The sequence below is a fragment of the Onychostoma macrolepis genome, chromosome 25 (genome assembly GCF_012432095.1).
Source record: "Onychostoma macrolepis isolate SWU-2019 chromosome 25, ASM1243209v1, whole genome shotgun sequence".
NCBI lineage: Eukaryota > Metazoa > Chordata > Actinopteri > Cypriniformes > Cyprinidae > Onychostoma > Onychostoma macrolepis.
The window spans coordinates 22331580-22354069 of NC_081179.1; the positions used below are offsets into that span (position 1 = coordinate 22331580).

Here is a 22490-nt window from a genome sequence, read left to right on the forward strand (position 1 = left end):
TCTTCAAACTGTTTTGAAAATAAGAGGAGATACTACACAATGGTAAACATGCCCCCGTCTCAACTATTTTGAGACCTGTAGCAGGCATCAAATTTGAAATGAGCTCATTTTGTGCATAAAACTGTAAAATTTCTGTTTAAATATTTGTTGTTATCTTATGTTCTATTGTGAATGAAATATTGGCTCATGTGATTTGAAATTCTTTTAGTTTTCATTTTATTCAAATTTAAAAAATGTCCCAACATTTCAGGAATTCGGGTTGTAGTAAAAGTGAGTTTATATCACAATTCTGAGAAAAAAGTCAGAATTGGAGTTTATATATCGCAATTGCGACTTTATTTCTCAGAATTTCAGGTTTCTATCATGCAGTTATGACTTTTAAGCTCTCAATTGTCTTTATATCACACAATTCTAAGAAAAAAGTCAGAATTCGCAATTACCTTTTTTATTTTTTATTCAGTGGCGGAAATGGGCTTATTTAAGGGGAGCAATAAGCTATTTATTTTTATTTTTTCAATATAGACATAAAACTGTAAGCGTTTACTCAGTTTGCCTTTGTTTTTTATGTTGTATTTCATTTGAAGATCTATTTAGTATGAATTATTTAGTATCAGAACGGGGGCAAATACTTTTTCACAGCGCTCTGCATTGTTGTGAAATAGCATTCTCGAATGGCGTTGTGGCTGAGTTTGCTTGGTCCTAGACTGGTTGAGCCCCACTCCTAATTTCTATGACAACAAACAATAGCTTTTCTATGGCAGTATGTAGTCGTGTACTGTATGCAAATTTGACTGCATATTATTGTGTAGGTGTATTTTTGGAAAGTGTCCAGGTCACCATATGCGTCTACACACCCAGCTGACAGAATGAAAGCTAGAAGAGTTTCTCAGTGCATGCAGACAGCTGAGGCAGATTTATCTCTCTCTCTCTCACACACATACACACACACACTCGTCTCCCAGGACAGATATGAGTACAGGTGGTCATAAAGTCACACACTGTAAACTCTACGAGGCTCTGGGGTCCGAACCCGATATAAAGGTGGAGATTAAGCACGCTCGGCGGACGATGATGGTCTTTTTTTAATTAGGCATATTTTTAGACACGGTCTGATGGCAGGTATTGGCTCTTGTTTAGAGGAAGGCCCCCGGGCAGCCAAACAGATGTTCAGAAACGGAATTATTTCAGCCGCCTGCCGTCGCTTGCGATATGAATTGGCGAGACTTCTGAGCGCGTGTCTGTGTGTGTGTTAATGACACACTCCTCTCACTGCATGCGAGACAAATGAGCCAATAATTGTATTCTCAAGAGCTCCACACATCTTTCTTTGCTTTTTGTGCATATTTGATTTCTTAATTTGCTGAATTAACAAACCAGGGCTGCTATATTTTCACTCTTCTTTCCAGCAAGGTGGCATTTTATGTCTCAAGGCAGTTTTCATGCATCTTTTATATTTGTGTCTGTGTAGTTTGTGTGCTGTACACTCAGACTGTGGCAAACAGAGAGTGGAGAGAGGTATAGTGTTTTCTGAATTTGTATTTTCAGATCTGTATTTTTAATTTATATTGTGTTTGTTCATGCTGGTAATGTGCCTTTTATGCCCTTTATTGTTTAGTTTGGCAGGACAGAAGTCATCGATAACACGCTGAATCCAGACTTTGTGCACAAATTCATCCTCGATTACTTCTTTGAAGAGAGACAAAATTTGCGCTTTGACCTGTAAGTACAATCAGCATGCAAAAGTAATTCAATGTCTCTAAATGTCAAGTGGTGTAACGTCTAACTAAAATGCAGTAACATAGCCTACATCTTTACTGAAAAAGGTGTATGATTTGCTTTGCAATTTTCCCTCATAAATGTCTAGTAAATTTCACAAATAATTACAAAGAAATGGTAAAAAATAACATTGATTTGAACCTGAAATTTTGAAGTAGAATGGCTGAAATGGTATTTGGATCATTTTTACAGTGTTGAATACATGTCAATGTACACATATTATTTTTTCAATGTAAAAGGTGAAGGTTTTTTTTCTAAATATAATAACAAACATTTAACAACCTGAATGAATCTTGCATCTCATCTTGCCATAAAAAATAAAAATGACACAGGACCACAGGCCAATCATCTTCTGAATGTTGGTTAGACAATGCTGACTTTTATTTTTAAACTTTTTCAAATAATAATAATAATAATAATAGTATTTTTACGTCATCTTTCTTTTTAAGAATTAATAAAATCACATGACACTTAAACAACTCTACACATCTACACCCCACAAAAATGATCAAAATTTATTTTAAATCAGCAATTGCAAATGTGTCCATCATAGCAGAGGTGTATTAGTTCATTGTCTTTTTGTTTGTTTGTTTTGAAAAAAGAAAAAAAAAACGCTTCAGAGACAAAAATCTGAGTATCACATCATTCACTCGTGTGTCAATAATTGAAAACATGAGAACACAGATTTTCATATTTAACGATCTCTGTGTTGACTGTAAACAATTTGACATACAGAGACAACACATACAGAAGTGCTGTTTTCCCAAGGAACATGGGAGACCTTTTAATGCAGTTTTGTATGATTTCACACATACTCTGTCTCACACACACACACACAGCCTGCAGGGTTTTGGCTTGCTTCCGCTCAGTGAAGCACATTTTATACAGCAGTATCCCAGAAATTACATTTATGCATTATTCACCTACATCACACACACACACGCACACGGTCAAACACACACTGCCGATCCTCCACTAGAGCGGCCCGCTCCATACATACCACTACAAATCATCTAGAGGCACATGATGCACATTACGCATGAGTGTTTATTAACACGGGCTGAATAGAACATCAGTGACGTGTGTATGTGTGTGTGTTGGTCGCTCATGTCATCATCTCCCTGTCCTGATATTATCGTATTCAGGATATGACATTTTGATGGATATGTCACATCCATTTATGAGTGTGTGTGTGTACACCTGTCAGTTTTACACCTGGTCCCTTCTTACCCAGATTGCTCTTTTGTGTCTCTTTTTGTGAGATCTGGAGCTGTATATAAATTCTAACTTTAGAATCATCTGTTTAGTAACCATGGAGATTTCGATTAGAAATTTTTCAGATCAAGTCAAACCATATTATGAAGACCTGGGTGGTATAAGCAAACAGCCGCTACACAGAACACAATAGCAACCATCTAGAACACCTTTGCGACATCCTAGCAACCACCCAGAACACCCTAACGACCAACGTGAAGTCCGTTTCCCAAAGCATTGTGTGCCAACTCTGATCGCAAGTGCTGATGGTAGCTCCAACAAACATTCGCGAACAGTAACGCAAACTTGTGTGGTTGGAACTACAGCTCACGACCTGCAGCATACTAGCAGCCATCTAGCAACTGTTTAGCAACAACCCAGAACAATCTAACAACCGTCCAGTGTTGTTCTTAGACGTTCTTAGAACACAATTCTTGGAACGTTTTTATTTGTTATTTGTACTTGAACATCCCAAAAATGTTTTTTTTTTAACCTTTAAATAACATTCTAAACACAACAAGAAAACTGGGCATTTCAACTGTTTAGAAACATTTAAAATCAATGTTCCCACAATGTTTTTAGAACCTAAATGTTACCAGCAACACCGCTGCAAAACACCAACCCCCTCAGAATACCGTAGCAACCACATACAGTAACCTACCTACAATGACATCATTTAATAATAATTGACACATACAGTATGTAACCACAATTTATAAATTTGTTGGTGACACACAAATTTTTCAATGTACTGAACATAAATAATCCATGGCAAGAGCCAGCACAAGCCAAAACCAAACCCCTCAGATTGTGTTTAGTGGTAGATTATTGGCTTAGAGTTACACACATACAACACTGCAGCACAACCAAAGTAAAACATGTAGTATACTGACATGCTCTTATTGCCGAGGAGATTTGAACATGAATGTTCGGTCAGGTAAAAGCGTGTCTTGATCTTAGCGGTCTCCCCTGCGGTGGCTGGAAATATCTGCACATGTGCTGACGCTGCTCATTTTGCACAGCAGGAGGAAGAAATAGACACACAGACAAAGAGAGAGACAGCCAAGAGTGTAGATTCATGCTGAGAGGAAAATAACATGTATCCCAACATGACAGATTTTTCCTCAAACATGTAGGTTGTTGCCACCCACTGAGGTTTCATTTAAGCTGCCGGTGAACAACAGGCTCGTGTTCATTCAGAATGTCACAAGAAAACAGAATCACTGACATATTTTAGCTCCTAGAGTGAAAGCTGCACAGAAAACAAGAAGTAATAACATGACTTAAAGGTAAAGTGTGCCTGCATTTTTTTAAAGTGGTGAAATACTTTCTTCTGTCCTATTTCACAAAGCCAGCTATAACAATTGAATACAGTGGGACTGTCTGGGAAACAGTCATTACCGGTGCTTGCTAACTGGTGAATTATGTCATTCGTTTGTCCTATATAGTTATTCAAACATACATGAAACACTTTCTACATGTAATGACTTGAATACACCTATTCAAAATACAATATTCACCTATACAAAAATGCACAATTTTAAGAAAAAGAGCATAAAGGTCCACCCTAACACCATCCCTGAAACTAACCCTCAGTAGGGTGTAAGTGGATTGTATGAAAATGTATGACGAGATTTTATGGAAATGTAAAACAGTTATGACAATATGCCAACATGTAAAATAGTTACAGATTGCCATGAGAGTGTGTAACAGTAAACACTAACTCCATGTTTCCTGATGATATCTCCCAAGGGTAACATGTACAGGGTGAAAAGCAATGGTCCTAATACTGAACCTTGTGGTACTCCATACTGCACTTGTGATCGATATGATACCTCTTCATTCGCTGCTACCAGTGGCGGTTCTACATTGAATTACTCCCCGGGCGAGACCCCCTCTGAGCGCCCCCCCCCATCCAAGAAAAAAAATAGTAGGTTTTTTGGCTAAAAAATTTTGCACAAACAGTTTTACTATAACAATATAACTGTAAGACAAGCTTATATTTCTCAATTGCACAAATCCTTCAACATGAAAAACACAATTCTGCACAAAACAGTATAAGTTATCAGAATATACTCTATATACATAATAAACACTGTGTTTATTTGGCACTCGACAATCAACAGATTTCCCATCCCCCAACACTGTCACTCACGACCAGAAGTCAAGACTAAACCACAAAGTGAAAATAGCAGTATTCTTTAGTGATATGTTATTTACACAGTGCAGATAGCTTTAGATTCTATTTATTCTATGTTAAAATAAAATAAAAACATGGCGAAAAACATTATTAGAGAAAAACATTACTTATTGCAAAAATAGTGGTAATTATCTGCACTTCTGCATTGTAATACAGTATAAAATAGTATGCAATAACTTATTGAGTGTAATTTTTTAATTTTATTTCTAATTATTAAATGGATGCCACCTTATTGGGACAAAAGCCCTCTCTACACCTACCCTAACCCTACCCGATACTTTATGTTCAACTCTTTGATTATTTCCTTCATTTTTATTAAAAAATAAATGCTTTTCTGATGTGATTTGAAATTTAAAAAGCGAGAAAAAAAGTTCGCCAAAAGGCAGATTCGAACCCTGGTCGATCGTGTCAAAAGAAGTGTATTGCAAACTTTACCATCTGCACCACTGAATCTGACAACTAGTAACCGTCTTTTGCATATTTGACTATCCCAATCATACATTTGTGGGTGGAGTTAATGTAAATAGCCTCTGCCAGCAACATAGCTATTTGCACTTAAATAGACACTCCGATTTTTTTTTTTTTATATTCCCAACAATTAAACAGTTGCCCACAAAAAAAAAAAAAAAAGGGGGTGCTACAGCACCCTCAGCACCCCCACTTCCCGCGCCCCTGGGTGTGACTGACTTTAGCCCACTTGTCCCACTAATTTGGGAGAGGTGAACTGTCCCCCGCGGCCGCACCCCCCTCCCCTTTCCACTTCTCACACAGCTTCTGTGCTCGGTACCTTCTCAACAAGCAGGGGCGCCAATTCCCCGCACAGTTATATGATAGATAATATGATAGATAATAGAAAACCGCTTAGCGGCGCAGATGATTTATTTTTTTTCAAGTGCTTGTGCCGCCCCCCACGTGTCATGAAAAAATGCCCCGTTCGCCCATGCCTAAAACCGCCACTGGCTGCTACGAATAGATGGTGGTCACTATATGAACCATGCTAATGCAATTCCAGTAATGCCAACATAATATTTTTAGTCTATTAGAAAGAATTTTGGTCATCATAATCACTAAGTTTGTGCCAACTCTTAATCCTTATTCGAAATGTTCAAGTTGGAAAATATGAGTTAGAATAATTTGTTAGAGTGTGAGTATAAATATAACTGAGAAGTGTAAACAGGCTAGTAATTTGATGAGTTTTTCTGTTTGGTGTGATGATGGCCTCTATAGTCCCATTTAGCCGTTTGCTAGCAACTGCCTTTTTCAAGACAAGTAAAGGCTTTAACATGAGTGGGTTATTATTATGCCTTAGAAAATTAAGATATTATATTATATTATATATATTTAAAAAAAAAAAACTTGAAAATATCTTGAGCTTATTTCAGACCTTATTTCAGGCATTTAACCAAAAACCCATTCAAAAAATAATGAAACTGGAAGTGCAAAAATACTAACATGTTTCCAGATTTAAGGACTCATTCCTGCAGCACTTTATTTTGAGCCACAGAAATTACACATCATTTCTACAAGCATTTCACTCAGTGTCATTCACAGAATTTTCCTTTTATTTCTAGGTATGACCTCGACTCAAAGAGTGAAAACCTGTCCAAACATGTAAGTGTTTTCCTGTAAATGTAAAGGTGATGGACACTGTGTGTGTGTGTGTGTGGGGGGGGGGGGTAGAATTAGAAGACTTCTTAGTCACAAGTTTTACTTGTGTGTTTGTGGCCCTACAGACACCTTGTTTGACCCTCATCACTGAGGGTTTTATCATGATTTATCCTAGCATTTTGTGGGGTCAGAACCATGGGTCACTCTATATCTCAGAATGCACCTGTGGCATTGATGTTCAGAGATGCTGGACACAGTCATTCTGATCAACGCTCTCAGGAGAATGTCTGCGTTTTTCAGTCCTGCCTTTCCATCTGCAAAACCTTTTTGCCACACATTTTGCCCTCACACAGCCTATCAAGATCTGATCTAAAATAAGGTCTTGTTCTCATCCATGTTTTTCAGGCAATTTCATTTCATTTTTTATTCAGATTTCATTTTTTTTTTCTTTATTTCCCCACATAAGTCATATTAAAACAGTTAACAGTTTTTTTGTACACCTTCCAACATTCACTTTTAAAATGCATTCTAGAATCAAATTATCACAGGCTCTTGAAAATCTAATATGAAGTAAAGCAAACCATTTCAATATATACAATAAAAATAAAAATGTATTTATTTATGTGTTTGTTTGTTTAAGACAGTGTGCGGAGCATGCTTGATGTCCACCACAGAATGTTATTAACCAAAATGCATAATTTTAGAATTGAAAAAAAAAAAAAAAATCTAAATATGCACCACAAATTCATTAATTATTACAGATTTGCATGGTCTACATGACATCTTAAAGGCTGACATCTAAAAAATGTATTGACATGGAAGATTGAACATAAACATCAAACATGAACTTTACATTGAAAATGAAATGTGCGTTTAAGTGTTCATTTGAACAAGCAAAACGTTCCCATTGGAGAACAAATATTATTTCAAAGCCAGGAAACATTCACAACCTGTTTAACTTCCATAATGTGACATATTTCTGAGCAGAGCTTGATTGTGACTTGATTTTATCTGTTGGAATTTAATACATATTCCTGATCGTATTGTGAATTAATAATTTATGTACATTATTACAAACAAGAAGTGTGTTTCTTCAAAATTCTGCACCAAAACAACTTTTCTGCTAATGTAACTAAGCATTTCTAATATTATAAATATAATATTAACCACTAACATACTATATATTTCATGATAAATAGGTACCCATTTTGATTTCATGTTGACTTGAATGTATACTGAGATAACAAGCAACTTATCTTGAACTCAAATGCCTCAAAATCATAAAATGTGAATAATGCTTCCATTCCTGCTGTCTGTGTGTGTTTACAGGATTTCCTCGGCCAGATGTACTGTACTCTCGGAGAGTTGGTGGGCTCTCAGGGTAGTCGTATGGAAAGATCGCTTGTGTAAGTGCTGCGTTTGAGCGTCATTCTTCTCTGAAACACTGTGTTGAAATATGATTTCAATTCTCACCTAATGTTTTCATTTTGGATTTATCTTTGTTTATATGGGCAGTTGAGTTCAATTTTACTGTACTCAAAGAAGGACATATTGATAATAATTTTTCTGCATATATACTGCATTGTGTCATTTGGCTAAACTGAAAAAAAAAAAAAAAGGCCAATCTAATTATGTGAGAAATATGTTTTTTAGAACAGAGCCCCATTCTAGAATCAAATTAATTTATTAAATGTACAACTCATTTTTCTAAATGACAACATTTGTGGTGCAGCAAACCAATTAAGCAATCTCTTTTAGGGGATCCTTAAAAATTAGTCGGAATTCAGACTTGTATGTTATGAGAAGGGAGAGCTCTAGTTGAAACTACTTTCATGTTCGTTTAATCAGTCTTACAGTGTGACGCCCCCGGAAAATAGAGATTTCAGGTTTAATGAGCATTAAATAAGCTTTAGTGGAACTGACTGTGTTGAAATAGCTGAATAGTATCAAAATCAAAACGGCATATTTCAAATTGTATTATAATTATGCTTTTTTCATGGGCCGTTAAGTGAGAGACTGAATGGAATATTTGACTTATAGTAATTTGTCACATCACAAGACATTTATGTATTATACAGTATATACATATTTCCCGGTATATGATGTGTGTATGGATGTTTGTGTGTGTGCTGTTGGTGACGCATTGGGTGGTAATATGGAATGATGAGTGTTATATAACCAGAGCTGCCTGCACTCATTCATTCACTCAGACCTCTCTGAACATTCATTTAGTCATGTACTGCAGCAAATAAATACAGAGTTCTGGCATGAAACTCTAGATGGCACAGTCTGATAGGTCTAACTCAATCTGACCTAATGACATCATTATCACATGGCACAGCTGATTGGTTCTCTCCTGTATCGGTTGCAAATGAGCTCGCTGCTCAACATTCAAATATATGACTAGTGCTTGCTGTAGCAGTTTGTAGCATGCTTCAGAAACCCTCCACCTTCCCCAGCTCCACCTGTATAGATCTGCTACGAGGTGATTCATGTATGCTATATGGGGGTTATTTCATGTATGTTATATTTGCAGCAGCAGTATTTCTTACATGCTCACAGCAGCATGTTGTGGATGTATTTCAGCAGCAGCGTAGCAGATCTATTACGCCAAGACCAAATACATTAACACTCATGTACATTACCATGCCAATCCCTCCGTGAGTTGTGATGACAGAAATACATTTAGACGCATTTACAGTGTAAGTGCTACACTGAATCGCTCATGGAAATTCATATGAATTAATTTCATTTTATAGCATGTGTCCATTTCTGACAGCCACATTTACAGTGGCACATCTCTGTGTCCATTCCAAGCAGTTAAAGGGTTAGCTCACCCCAAAATTGAATCATTTACTCATTTACTCAGCCTCATATCATTCCAAATCCATCTTTGCAACACAAGTGAAGATATTTTTAATGATTCCTGAGGGATTTCTATTTATCGAGTAAAAGACATGGTAAAAGTAATCCTTAAAGACTTCTGAATAAACACAATCACTTTACATGATGAACAGATTTAATTTAGCCTTTTATTCACAAACCATGAAGAGCGCTTCAAATGTGCAGAAGCTCATTTGTGTTTTGAAGATTAACCAACATCTTATAGATTTGGAACAACAATGATGACAAACCTTTTAGTTTATGGATGTACTATCTCTTTAATGACCCTTCGCAGGGGTGCTTGATTGACAGGCGATCTGACCAATCATAACACCGAATCCGCCATTTTGTCTGACAAACAAATCGGACAGGAGAGTAGATTAATTTAGCTGGACTTAAATTAAAAATTGTGTGTTGACGCAGTTGGAATAAAACACCTTCTGATGCTCATTCATGTTTATTTCATGCGTTAAGTAAATATGATTAATATAAAAACTGACATTAGTCTACATCAGTGGTTATCAACTCATGGCCACGAATCCAAATGCGGCCCACCATGCTGAATCAGGGCCGGCTCCAAGGTGGGGCATTCGCGGGCCGAACGTGATTGATTTCGAAAGCGAAAGTGAAACCGATAAAACAGCGCAAGGGGGGGGCATTCGCGGGCTGTGCTGAACTTGATCGATTTCGATAAAACAGTGCACATAAGAAAGCGATTGCACACATTAGCAACTGTACGCGATCACGGATTGCAAAAAGAAACACCCATAAGCTACTACGCAGTAATGATCCTTAATTACAGAAATGTGGCAAAACATCTCTCGAGAGAACCTCAGATTAATTAAATTCGAAAGTGCTTTCCATATTTGGATCAAGGCTACATTTCTGCAATGCCGCGTGTCAAGTCACGCTTCCGTGCGCGTCTTACAGACTGCAACTTACAATCGCAACTTCATTGTGCTGTTACTCCTTTCGAGCAGAATTTCACAAAATTGGTCAGCTCCCGACAGCATCAGGTGTTTTATCAGTGGTGAGTAGAATTATTTATTTATTTATTTCAATAAATGTAATCGTTTAGATATCATAATATTTAGGCTATAAATCATATTATAAATCTGGTTTGTTTGTATTGATGACCTAATATGTAAATGACGTGTGCGGCCCGTGAGACTTGCACTTGGACCATAGTGCGGCCCGGTGGAAAAAAAGGTTGAGAACCACTGGTCTACATGCTCTCCTGTCTGGTTTGTTTGTCAGACAAAAATGGCAGATTCAGCATTATGATTGGCCAGATCACCTGTCAATCAAACTCCCTGCATAGGGTCAATTAATATAGCTACTTAAAGTTGCATAAAATAACTTCAAACAGCAACTTAAAGGTGTGTTATTTAAGACCCACTTGAATTGCAACACTTATAATGTTTCAAACGTTTTTTTATCGCTTAATTATTCGTATTCAAATAATAAAGATTTATGTCTCCATAGGTTGTTTCAATGTAATTTAAATTTAGAAATTTCCCCTTAAATACTTTCAATGCATTCAATGTAATTATGTTAGCTTGCAGCATATAGCAACCCAGAAAATGTAGCCTATGCATAAATATGAGTGAAATTTGTAAACAAGCACATCATCTGGTAAGCATTTTGTGTGTGCGTACAATATAAAAAACATTTTGCCTATCGTGAATCCCTGTAACCTACATATGCAAGTGTGTGTGTGTGTAGATTGTATGAATACTTAGGTAAATAAGTAACATAGTCCAGTTCCAGGAGGAACGAAGTAGAACCTTTTGATATTTGTGCATTTACAATTTTCAGTGCTTATACAAGTTAACAAACTTAGACATATATAAAAGTGATATAATGCTATAATTTTGTTATGTTCCTGACATGGAATGTATTGATGCCACACATGTGATATCAGGTTAATTAAAAGAGTGGCTTGATTGAAGATTGAACTGCTTTTAAATATGATTAGCTTAAGTAGCTTTGAGCTACACTGATACTCTCTCTCTCTCTCTCTCTCTCTTTATTTTTTATTGTAAGTAATTCCTGGTAGACGGCTGAACATTTCAGGTTAATTTAGAAGAGTGCCTCAGAGCACATCTGTAGATCCAGAGCAGATTAAAGACATGTCTTCAGTTAGCAGAGATCTGCTTCTCTAACCTCTATAACATAACCCACAACTACTTAGTGGAATTGAAACAAGCACTCAAGGCAGCGCATAAGTAAGGCAGAAGTTTGTTCTCTCATCAAATCATCTTCAAAATCTTTCATCGTTCATCTTTGTCAGGCACTTGTGCAGGATGCTGAAGTGTTGGGTCCATACAATTTAAATTCAATTCCGGCTTGGGCTTCTTGAGTGTAGTCTTATATAAGAGCACAGCAAACACTCATGCATTCGCCTGTCTGCTTCTACAAACACTCATTTATTTATGCAGCACAGATACATGCATTCATAACTGTCGAAAGGGGACAATCGCTTATTAATGTTCACTCATTCACAACATATGCATTTGCTTAACACGGTCAGCATATTTACTAATTACTCCTTTAACAAGCGCTTTTCTCCAAAGCAAAGGTTCTGTTGTTTAGTTCACTTAAAACAGGATCAGTCCTCCTGGAGTAGGGTAAGGTTAAGTGTCAAGGATGTCCTTTCTGGAATTGTTCTGTTGTGTGTTCCTCAAGTGCTAGTTGTCAAGAACAATATTGTCTGCGCGTCTTTAGTAAAACACAATGTTCCATCTGACTTTAGAGGCATTCCTGGGAAGAGCTGTGGGACTATTATTGTGAAAGCTGAAGAACTGGGAAATTGCAGGGTACTTTGACTTATCTTTTCTTCTCTCCTAGTCTCATCTTACCTCTTCTTGTCTCTTTTTATCTCATCTGTTCTCCCCTCTCCTCTCCTCTTCATGTATAATGTTGTTTTGTCTCTTGTTGTATGATCTATTGCTTTTTCTTTTCTCGTTTGTCTTGTCTCATTTATTCTCTTCACGTTTTGTGTTGTCTCATGTATAGTGTTCCTGTCTCATTTCCTCTCATCTATTTTTTATTTCATTAATTGTCTCATTTGTTTTGTATCTTCTTGTCTTATTTATTCTCTTCATGTCTTGTTTCTTCTCATCTAGTATTTCTTTCTTGTCCTCTTTTCTGGTCTCATTTGTCTTGTCTCCTCTAGTTTCATTTATTCTCTTCCCTTCATGTCTTCTTTTCATGTCTCATTTCTTCTCATCAAGTCTCTTTTTTATAATCTGTTTATTCTTGTTTGTTAGTGTATTTTCTTTTTTCTTCTTCCTTGTCTCATCTCTTATTTAATCTAGTCTCTTCTTGTTTCATTTCTTGTCTCTCTTTCTTATTTCTTCTTCTCTAGTTTATTCTCTTCTTGTCGTCTTATCTCTTTTTGTCTCTGCTCTTCTCCTCTTTTCTCTTTGTAACTTTTTACTGAACATCATCATACAATCGGTGCTTATGTGTGTGTTTTAATCAGGAGTCAGTATTGATGCAGTTTTGTGGCAACAAACTGGACAAAAAAGATTTCTTCGGAAAGTCAGACCCTTTCCTGGTCTTTTACCGTAGCAATGAAGATGGAACGTAAGTTTTTTTTTTCTTCTAGTATGAGAGATGTGCAATTTCTTTTTCTTTATATCAGTTCTTATATTTTGAATGTTGCATTGAACGTTTTAACTAATGTGGTCATGTTTGAGATTGAAATTGGATGTCTCATTTAATGTCTTGTCTTCAAGCCTGGTCTTGTATCCTATGACACTCTTTGACTCGCAGTAAATGAAGCATGTGTGATGTGACCTATTTAAGACCCCTTTCACACTGACTGATTCTCACCTCCCATGTTGTGGTTCCTCCTCTTTGACATGTCCTGTTTCTCAGATTTACCATCTGTCATAAGACAGAGGTGGTGAAAAACACGCTGGACCCTGTATGGCAGGCCTTCAAGATCCCAGTCAGAGCACTGTGTAACGGGGACTATGACAGGTGGGTCAAATTTAGACCTCTGTGCTTCAAAGACACTGAACAGGATATTGACTTGGTAAGTGTATTAGCATTCATTTTTAGTTTGTTTAGTATAATTGTTTTGTTTTTTTAAAGAAACTTAGAGTTTTAACTTAGAATTTATTAAAGCAAAAATACACTAAAACAGTAATATTATGACATATTACAATTTAAATTAACTGTTTTCTATTTTAATATATCTTAAAATGTACTTTATTCCTGTGTTGCAAAGCTGAATTTTCAGCATCATTGCTCTAGTCTTCTAGATCTTTCAGAAATCATTCTAATATACTGATTTCATTCTAAAATGAAAAAGAACAGCATTTTTTGAAATATACATATTTTTAAATACCGATTCCTCATCAATCTCTTAATTTGTTAGATCATTTGCTTCGTTGCACTAAGATGATTAAAAAAACTAACAAGTGATTTAAAAAAACTCCTGCTGACCCCAAACTTCAGAGCAGTAGTGTATATGTTTTTGTGTCGACCCTGTTACAATAATAACTACCTCTTATTAAAATAATAATAATAATAAACTACTCTACTGGAAAAAAAAAAGTCAGAATGACTTAATTTCCGATGAATTCAGCATCTTTTTCATTACTTTACTGTATTGTTTTTATGTTTGCCAGTTGGCAATTATCTTAAAATGTCAACCCTGTTACAAAGATTTTGTTTATTAAACGATTCATAATAGAAAAATAAAGTTTCTGCTAATAATAAACAGTTTGTAGTGTCGTTACCTTGACCACCAAGCTTAAAATGTCTAATTTAATTGTAAAATTGTCAACCCTGTTTCCAATCTGAAAGCACACACGCATACAAAATATATTAATTCAGCTTGAGATGGCGTAATTCATCAACACTTGAAGACATTCTTTGTCTGATAGAATGTTGAAAAGGGTCATCGGATGCCTATTTTCCACAAGTTGAAATGATTCTTTAGAGTCTTAATGAAAAGTCTATAACATACTTTGGTTAAAATGTATCAGTGGTAGTGTAAAACAACACCATTTTTACCTTGTCAAAAACAGCTCTGTTCACAGCGACCCATTTCGTTGCATGTCCCTTTAAATGCTAATGAGCTCTGCTGACCCCGCCCCTCAAATCCAAATTGAGTTCGAATTTCGCTCAGAGCGGGGCGAGTAGGACCACAACACGAACATGAACGGTATTTAGGTAGATCGTGGGAGCATTCCCTTCAAGATTAAACGTATTCCTCTGCATCTTCAGGGGCTCAGATGTCTGGAGTAAATGACGACTGCTGTGTTCATTATTACATCCAACAACAAAACACCTCAATCGCTTAGGAGACAATCATGTGTACACACACTGCCAACACACATTTATGTTCAAACAACATTTAAAAGTGAATTTTGCATCCGATGACCCCTTTAAAATATTTATACATTTACTTAATCTTTAAAGAAATTGACTTAAATAACATCAAAATTGACTAACCTATATAGTACTACATGCATTCCATTAATAAACTTTCTTTTCTTTTTTTGCAGAGCAATAAAAATCGAGGTGTATGACTGGGACAGAGATGGAGGGTAAGAAAGAGCCAATCCTTCTGTAATACTGAAGATAAGATGCATCAAGATAAGGCATGAGACTGTGTGTGTGTGTGTGTTTTCAGTCATGACTACATCGGTGAGTTCAGCACCAGCTACAGGGAGCTCTCTAAAGGCCACTCTCAGTTTACTGTGTGGGAGGTGAGCCACTCTCATTTTCCTCATGTATTTTTCACACAAGTCTTGCCTGAAATATCATAAATGTCTTTTAGGAATATCCTAGCTTTTAATGCAGATATTTACATTACATCATGAGTGTGTAGTTGAGGCCTGAGGAACAGGGCTAGCTGGGAAGTAACTAAAAGTATTGAAGCTACTTATTATTTTATATGTAGCATTGGAAAATCTGATTTGTCAAACAGTTCAATGAAGCAAAAAAAAGGGTTTCCCTAATTAGGTTTAAGCTAAATGAATATCCTATTTAATATGATATTAAATGTAGCTCATATTCAATAACTCTTTGGGAACTGTGTCTGCGTTGACAGTCTCGTGTAAATTATGTTTCTGGCCTTTCTGTGACATTTTGTCCCCCAATCCTGTGAAATCTCATCTTTTTTCATCTTTTGTATGACCTCCACATCACTGAAGCATAAATCAAACCCATAAGGGACAAGAACACTTATCAAAACTGGCCTCGGCACAAGAACCTTAGATAACAGCGAGAGGTCTAGGAAATGCAGTCAAATGTTCATCTCCACCAAGAGCTTCTGATGATCTAGTTTTTTGACACAATCAATATCTTCTTCAGTGTGGTTGAATTTCTTGCCACAAAATTCACACATTCTTAGTTTATTCACCATGTTCACCTATCATGGCAAAATATAGTTAGAGCTATAAAAGAAAAGAAATAGAATGAAATGAAATGACAAAACTTAAAAAAAATAAATTAAATTAACTGAGATTAAGCAACATTTCTGCAACATCCTGTGTCTGACGTTGCTGTATTTCTGCAGGTGCTGAACCCCAAGAAAAAGAAAAAGAAGAAGAAATATCTAAACTCAGGAACCGTGAGTGAATTTTTAACTAGATCCTCCAGTTTAATTAATGAAAAAAAAAATGTTCCAAAGAAGAGCAAATGAAAACAATACATGTTTGTTCTAACAAACAAACATCCTTATTGGTAAGACTTCTTATAGAAGGTCCTACATTATATCTTCATAAGCAATGCACAATGCCTTCATAAGCTGTGCATATAAATATTCATATATTTTGATGTAGCTCATCATTGGTCTGCCCTGATGCCATGACTCTAGAGAGTTACATCATCACCCTGAGCATGAATATTGATATGACATTTATGATTAAAGTATGCATTGCTTATTGAAAGTGTGATGATGCCCTTTAGGACTCTACATAGGAAGTGTTACCAAACTTTCATGTTGACAGGTCACTCTGCTGTCCTGCTTCATTGATGTCGAGGTTACGTTCCTGGACTACATCAAAGGAGGGTCAGTATTTGTGTGTGTGTGCACTTTTACAATCCTTCTGAACAATGATAACGATAAATGTAATTATTACATAATTACATTCCATAATTTTATACTGGATGAAAGCTATAAATATAATAATACCCATAACTGACAGTGAAAATGCATGTTTATTCCTAATTAAAATGTATATTTATGTGTGTGTGTAACAGTATGCACTGACATCTCTACTACTAGCGTAATCCTTGTTCCCCTATGGAGGGAACAGAGACTTTGAGGGGTTGCTCTTGGGAACCCGAAACCTCTGACTTATTCAAAAAAGGACATTGAAATTAGTGAGTGAAATTTGCACACCTGGCCACGTTCAGACTTCTGGGTATATAAGTGTCCCATGTGCTGTTGTGAATGCTATGCATCTAATGATGGAGAACAGCAGCCCAGTGTTCACCACTCATCCAGGTAAACTAAAAACTGGACCTGAACAGCATCCATTACCAGAACCAAAAGGCACTGAACGCAAGTTCTACACCCTACCAGACATCTAGATTCATTTTTGGTATGCAGAACTGTAGATGAAACTGGTGCCATGTGTAGATTATAAAATCTGGTGGTATTGGGTGTAGCCCAGCCTGCAGCTGTACATATGTCTGCTAATGAGGCACTTTTCACTAAGGCCAAAGAAACAGTGACGCACCTGGTTGAGTGCGCCCTCACTCCCAATACCTCAGACTTGATATGCCTGACAAAGAACTGTTCGGATTGCCTTAAACTCTTTGTGCAATCAAGATATATGTGAATAAGCATGCACTGGGCACAACAAAGACAAGGCTGGGTCTCCCTCATCCGGAGGGAGTGCTTGCCGGGTTACCATTTGATCCCTGAACAGGGTAGTGGGAACCTTCAGCACATAGTTGGGCCAGGGTCTAAGGACTATGTGGGAATCTGCTGGCCTGAACTCCAGGCACATTTCATTAACGGAGAGGGCAGGATGATCCCTCACCTTCTTGACAAGGTGAGCACAGTCAGGAAGGCCATCTTTATAGAAAGGGCACTAAGCTCAACTGACAACAGGGCCTGTAAGACCACCGAGAGATCCCAAGAAGGGATGAGATTCGCTGTTGGAGGATTTAATCTCCTTGCACTTCTAAGGAATCTTAAAATGATATTGTGCCTTCCTACTGATTTGCCATCCACAATGTCATCATTTGCTTCTATTGCAGATACAGACACTTTATAGCCTGTCCAGGCCCTCTTGGTGGAAAGAAAGCACTGATCCAATACCACATTTCCTTAGATCTTCCCTAGAGCACAAAGCAATGAAGAGGTGCCACTTCAGGGCATACTGTATATCTGCTTAGTAGAGAGGGCTCTAGCCTAAGTTGTTGTGTCTGTCACCGCTGGTGATAGCAAACATTTCTACCTGTGTTGTCCATCCAAGGGCTAAATGTATGATGGCACGAAGGCGTGATGGGAACTTGTTTTGAGCTGCGGCACCATGCCCATCTTGTGATTCGATCATGAAGCCACTGCTGAAGCGGTCTCATATACTTCAACCCAACTGACGTTACAGCGACTGAGGATGCCCAATGCCCCAGGAGCTTTTGGAAATATTTGAGAGGAACCACTGTCTTGTATTCAAACTTATACATGCAATTCAGCACTGACTGTTGATATGCTGTCATGGTGACTGAGTCCAACTCCACAATGAGAACAGAGATGCTCTGCACAAGGGAGAGTATACTCTTCTCCAAGTTGACCCTCTCGCAATTGGGCTTGGTGCTCCAAGACCATGTCCCTGTGTGCACATAACAACTCTCGTGAGTCAGCTAATATTAGCCAGTCTTCAAGGATGCAAATGCCTGCTTCCCTCAGTGGGACAAGGGCAGCCTCTGCAACTTTCCAGAAGACACGAGGAGACAGGGACAACCTGAAAGGTAGGACCTTGTACTGCTATGCCTGTCTGAGAAGCCATCATTATGGGCCAACCAAGTGTCCAGACTCCTTCTCTCGGTTTCCCGTCTCAGGACTGCTTCTAAGCCTTTAGTGGGTTCTTAGTAGCCTGTGGATGAGTTGGCAGTGTCTCCTTCCCACGAGAAAGCCATTGCGCACCTGGGTATTGGCAGGGCCTGTGCAGCCTTCGCAGGGGGCTACCCTCTGCAACAAGCAGGCAGGGGCTGCTGCTTCAGGGGTGGGCCTTCATCCGCTCTGAGACATAATGTTTTTAATAACCTCCGTCTGCTTTTTCACTGTTGAGAACTGTTGAGCTAATTCCTCGACAATGATGTTGATGCAGCTTGTCCAGAGGCATTGTAAGCCTTCGCCACGAGAGAAGAAGTAAACTTACATGCCCTGGATGGGAGTAGACGGTACGGCTATGTGTCATGCTCAGACACCAAGAACCAATTATCAAGCCTCAAGCACTCAGGGCAGGTTGGAGTATTCCACTCAAAGCCCAATGCTCTTGGCCACCTGAGCAAGCATGGCTGCCATTTTTGCATTGGCCTCAGACTGAGCTGCCCAAGGACAAGAGGTCAGCCGAGCATCTGTTTCAGTATGAGGACAGCTGAAAATGCTGAGGACAGCGATTGTGACCATCTGAGGGAGACATAAAACATCCTCCACGTCTGCTCTTTTAGAGAAATTTGCTCTTACAGAGGAAATTAGCTCTCATAGATTGCCGTCAAACACCCAGTGGATCTCTCTACACTTATCTGAATTTCGAGGTTTGGAGAGTCTGTTGATTGTGTCGTAGAATTCAATGGTGGGGGGTGAGAGGAGACTGCTGCTTTCAAAAGACACTGCATCAGCTGCAAAGAACAAAGCTTATTAAGTGAAACATGTAGGCCCCTTAAATACCCGGATATCTGGGGCGTGGCCATGCATGCAAATTTCACTTGCCAATTTCATTGGCCTTTTCTGAATGTCAGAGGTGTTTGGGCTCCAAAAAGTTACCCCTAGTTTCAGAACTTTGACACAACATCGAAAGTGACCAACAGAAAGGAAACTAGACATTCTCTACATTTTCTGAAGAACATGAGAGTGGTGCTTGCTGTGGCACTAGGCAGTTTTCTGTGTGGTTGCTAAGTTTCTAAGGTGTTCCTAGGCAGTTTTCTGTTGTTGCTATGGCATTGCTATGTGGTTGCTAGGCAGTTGTTGGGGTGGTGGTCTAGGTGGTCGCTACGGTGTTCTCAATAATAAATGTTTTAAACACTAGTAGGCTATGCTGTCACATTACTTTAGTGAAAGAGTTTCTATTACTGTAAAACCATGACATCTAGTTATCAGGCTGGAAATAGATGCATCGTTTTGGAAACTCCAGAATTCAGTATCTCACATATTTTGGCAACTGTGACGTCAGCCGGGTTTTCCATGCATATGAACATATTTGAGCTCATCTATTGAGACTGGAAACACATTGCTGTGCCTCACCATCCATGAATATTTCCCTCTTCCTTCCCCTCTCCTCCTCTCCACGTCACACACACACATATTCACAGACAGCGCACTGCATTATGATGCCGTAATAAACCGAGCTATAAATAGAGCACTCTATTCTGAGAGACACAGAGACCCCAGGCACATGACCTGGCCTTCAAACAGTCCAGCAAACACTGGAAATATCCGAAGAATAATTGGAAGGATCTGCAAAAAGACTACTTTGGCACATTCTTACAGACAGTTAGCAAATCTCTCTAAATATATGCATTCTGTTGAACATACAGAAAAACCAGGAAGCTGCAGAGAGAATATTAGATAAACGCAGAGCTGCTCTGAGGGAATAACTTCTTCATTTCTGCCCACAGATTAAATTGAGCTGAGACACAGTTTCACACAGTCAGCTCACTGGGGGATTTGAATGAAGAGCTTTATTATACTTTAATAAACATCATATATTTAATGTTCATAAGCTGTCTCACATGTGCTCACATCATTGTTTTTGCTCTGTTTACTTGCAGCACTCAAATTAATTTCACAGTGGCCATTGATTTTACTGCATCAAACGGTGAGCTTACATCACTGAAACACTGCTCTTCAAAAGAAAAAGCATCATTTACATGTTATGATAATGGCTTATTTTATGTGTTCATGTAAATTTACTAATTGTTATTTATTGTAACTAACCAAGGTGTATAAAGTACTGAGAAATTGTACTTAATTTACACATACTATGTAAAAAAATTCAACTCAATTAAAAATTAAATAGTTCCTTCCCCCAAAAGATAATTGAAAGTATTTTTAAATAACTGTGAAAATTAAATCATATATATATATAGTTTACAATTAATTGTTAATAATCATTGATTATTTCCCCATATCAGGATTTAACTATTCAGCTAAAAAGAGCCAATTTAAGGGTTTTGTTGTAAGCATGTGGTCAAAATACTCTTTTAAAGATAATGCATAGACTGATCATTATTTTTAAAGAGGGAAATTGCACAGCATAACTGGGTTTAACAAAGACATCAAATGATGAAATAATGTCAGTAGTTCATCATGGGTACGTTACACAAATGAAACAGTTTCATTAGAATTGTTACCTATACAGCATGAAATCTTGTTTGTTCACAGAAATATGAAGAAAATATGAAGAAATATTTCCATTCGTATTTAAATGCTTTTTTGATTCATGCATTTTCTGCTTTATTTATGGCAGGCAACCCTTCCCAGCCTACCTCTCTACACTACATGAGCCCATATCATCTGAATGCGTATGCACTGGCCCTCAGAGCCGTGGGGGAGATTATTCAGGACTACGACAGTGATAAGCTGTTCCCTGCACTGGGGTTTGGTGCAAAACTGCCACCTGATGGCCGCGTGTCTCACGAATTCCCCCTGGTGAGGACACTTCTTTTTAAATTTTACTGTTAAGTAACTAAAAGTAGTTGCTTGGTTTTTATATTCAAACAATTTGTTCTCAAACAGCATGCTTTTCTTTGAGGATCTTGCGTGTTTTTTTTTGTTTTTTTTTATCAGTGAGAGTGGTACATTGACAATCTTAAACTGATTATGCTTAAGTCATTTCAGGATGGAATACGCTACATGATTTTTGCCCTGTCAACATATCAGGTCCAGTCTGCAGATTTAGCTACACCCATTAAGCTTTCTTGGTCAACATTCATATAGTCTGGTTCAGTCTTTGCAAGTTCCTCTTCAGGAACTCGAGCTGCGTCAGAGAACGCTATGGGAATTCTGCCAGCGTTCTCCGACGCAGCTCGAGTTCCTGAAGAGGAACCATGGTTACATACGTAACCTGAGACGTTTCCTCTTCGGGAACTCGAGCTGCGTCGGAGAACGCTGGAGGCGTTCCCATAGTGTTCTCCGACGCAGCTCGAGTTCCTGAAGAGGAACCATGGTTACATACGTGACCTGAGACATTTCCCTGCAGCGCCCTTTTAGAGTTCCTCTGAAATCCACCACCTCCCCCAGCACCACATGTCTAGATTTGCTACAGAGGATCTTATTTATGCCTTTTTGTGCAGCAGCAGCATGCATAGCAAATCTAGGGCCAGTTTTACTAAACAGGGCAAATTAGCGTGAGAGTGCAATTCCAAAACAGTGCCGATGGGAGGGGTTAACTAACAACTCGCAAATTAAAGAACACAAACACAACTTCTCATTTACGTATCGACCAACACAATATACCAAGTGCAGCTCAAATTAGCGCAGTCGCAAATAAAGAATAAAGAAATAAAGAAGCCACAGTACGTTGAAAAGAACCGGAGGCAAAAAAATGAAAGGTTGCAAGAAGTTTTG

The 22490-nt window shown here is 37.9% G+C and overlaps 1 protein-coding gene across 11 annotated transcripts in view; it reads left to right on the plus strand.

The window, feature by feature from the left end:
• The window catches only part of cpne8 (copine VIII), a 51980-nt gene that overhangs the window by 11237 nt on the left and 18253 nt on the right, over positions 1-22490 (plus strand). For 3 of the 11 annotated variants that reach the window (XR_009269333.1, XR_009269334.1, XM_058767123.1), the window contains exons 3-15: positions 1469-1515; positions 1616-1719; positions 6802-6841; positions 8168-8244; positions 12477-12540; positions 13209-13312; positions 13607-13711; positions 15247-15288; positions 15375-15450; positions 16263-16316; positions 16696-16757; positions 20693-20739; positions 21391-21572. Coding sequence is in view for 7 of the 11 variants with exons in the window: in XM_058767123.1 (XP_058623106.1) it covers positions 1469-1515; positions 1616-1719; positions 6802-6841; positions 8168-8244; positions 12477-12540; positions 13209-13312; positions 13607-13711; positions 15247-15288; positions 15375-15450; positions 16263-16316; positions 16696-16757; positions 20693-20739; positions 21391-21572 (1004 nt within the window). In the remaining 4 variants the exon portion in view is untranslated. Of the gene's footprint in view, positions 1-1468; positions 1516-1615; positions 1720-6801; positions 6842-8167; positions 8245-12476; positions 12541-13208; positions 13313-13606; positions 13712-15246; positions 15289-15374; positions 15451-16262; positions 16317-16434; positions 16449-16695; positions 16758-20692; positions 20740-21390; positions 21573-22490 lie in introns of those variants that run through there. The other 8 variants (XM_058767129.1, XM_058767124.1, XR_009269335.1 and 5 more) reach the window with 8 other exon arrangements.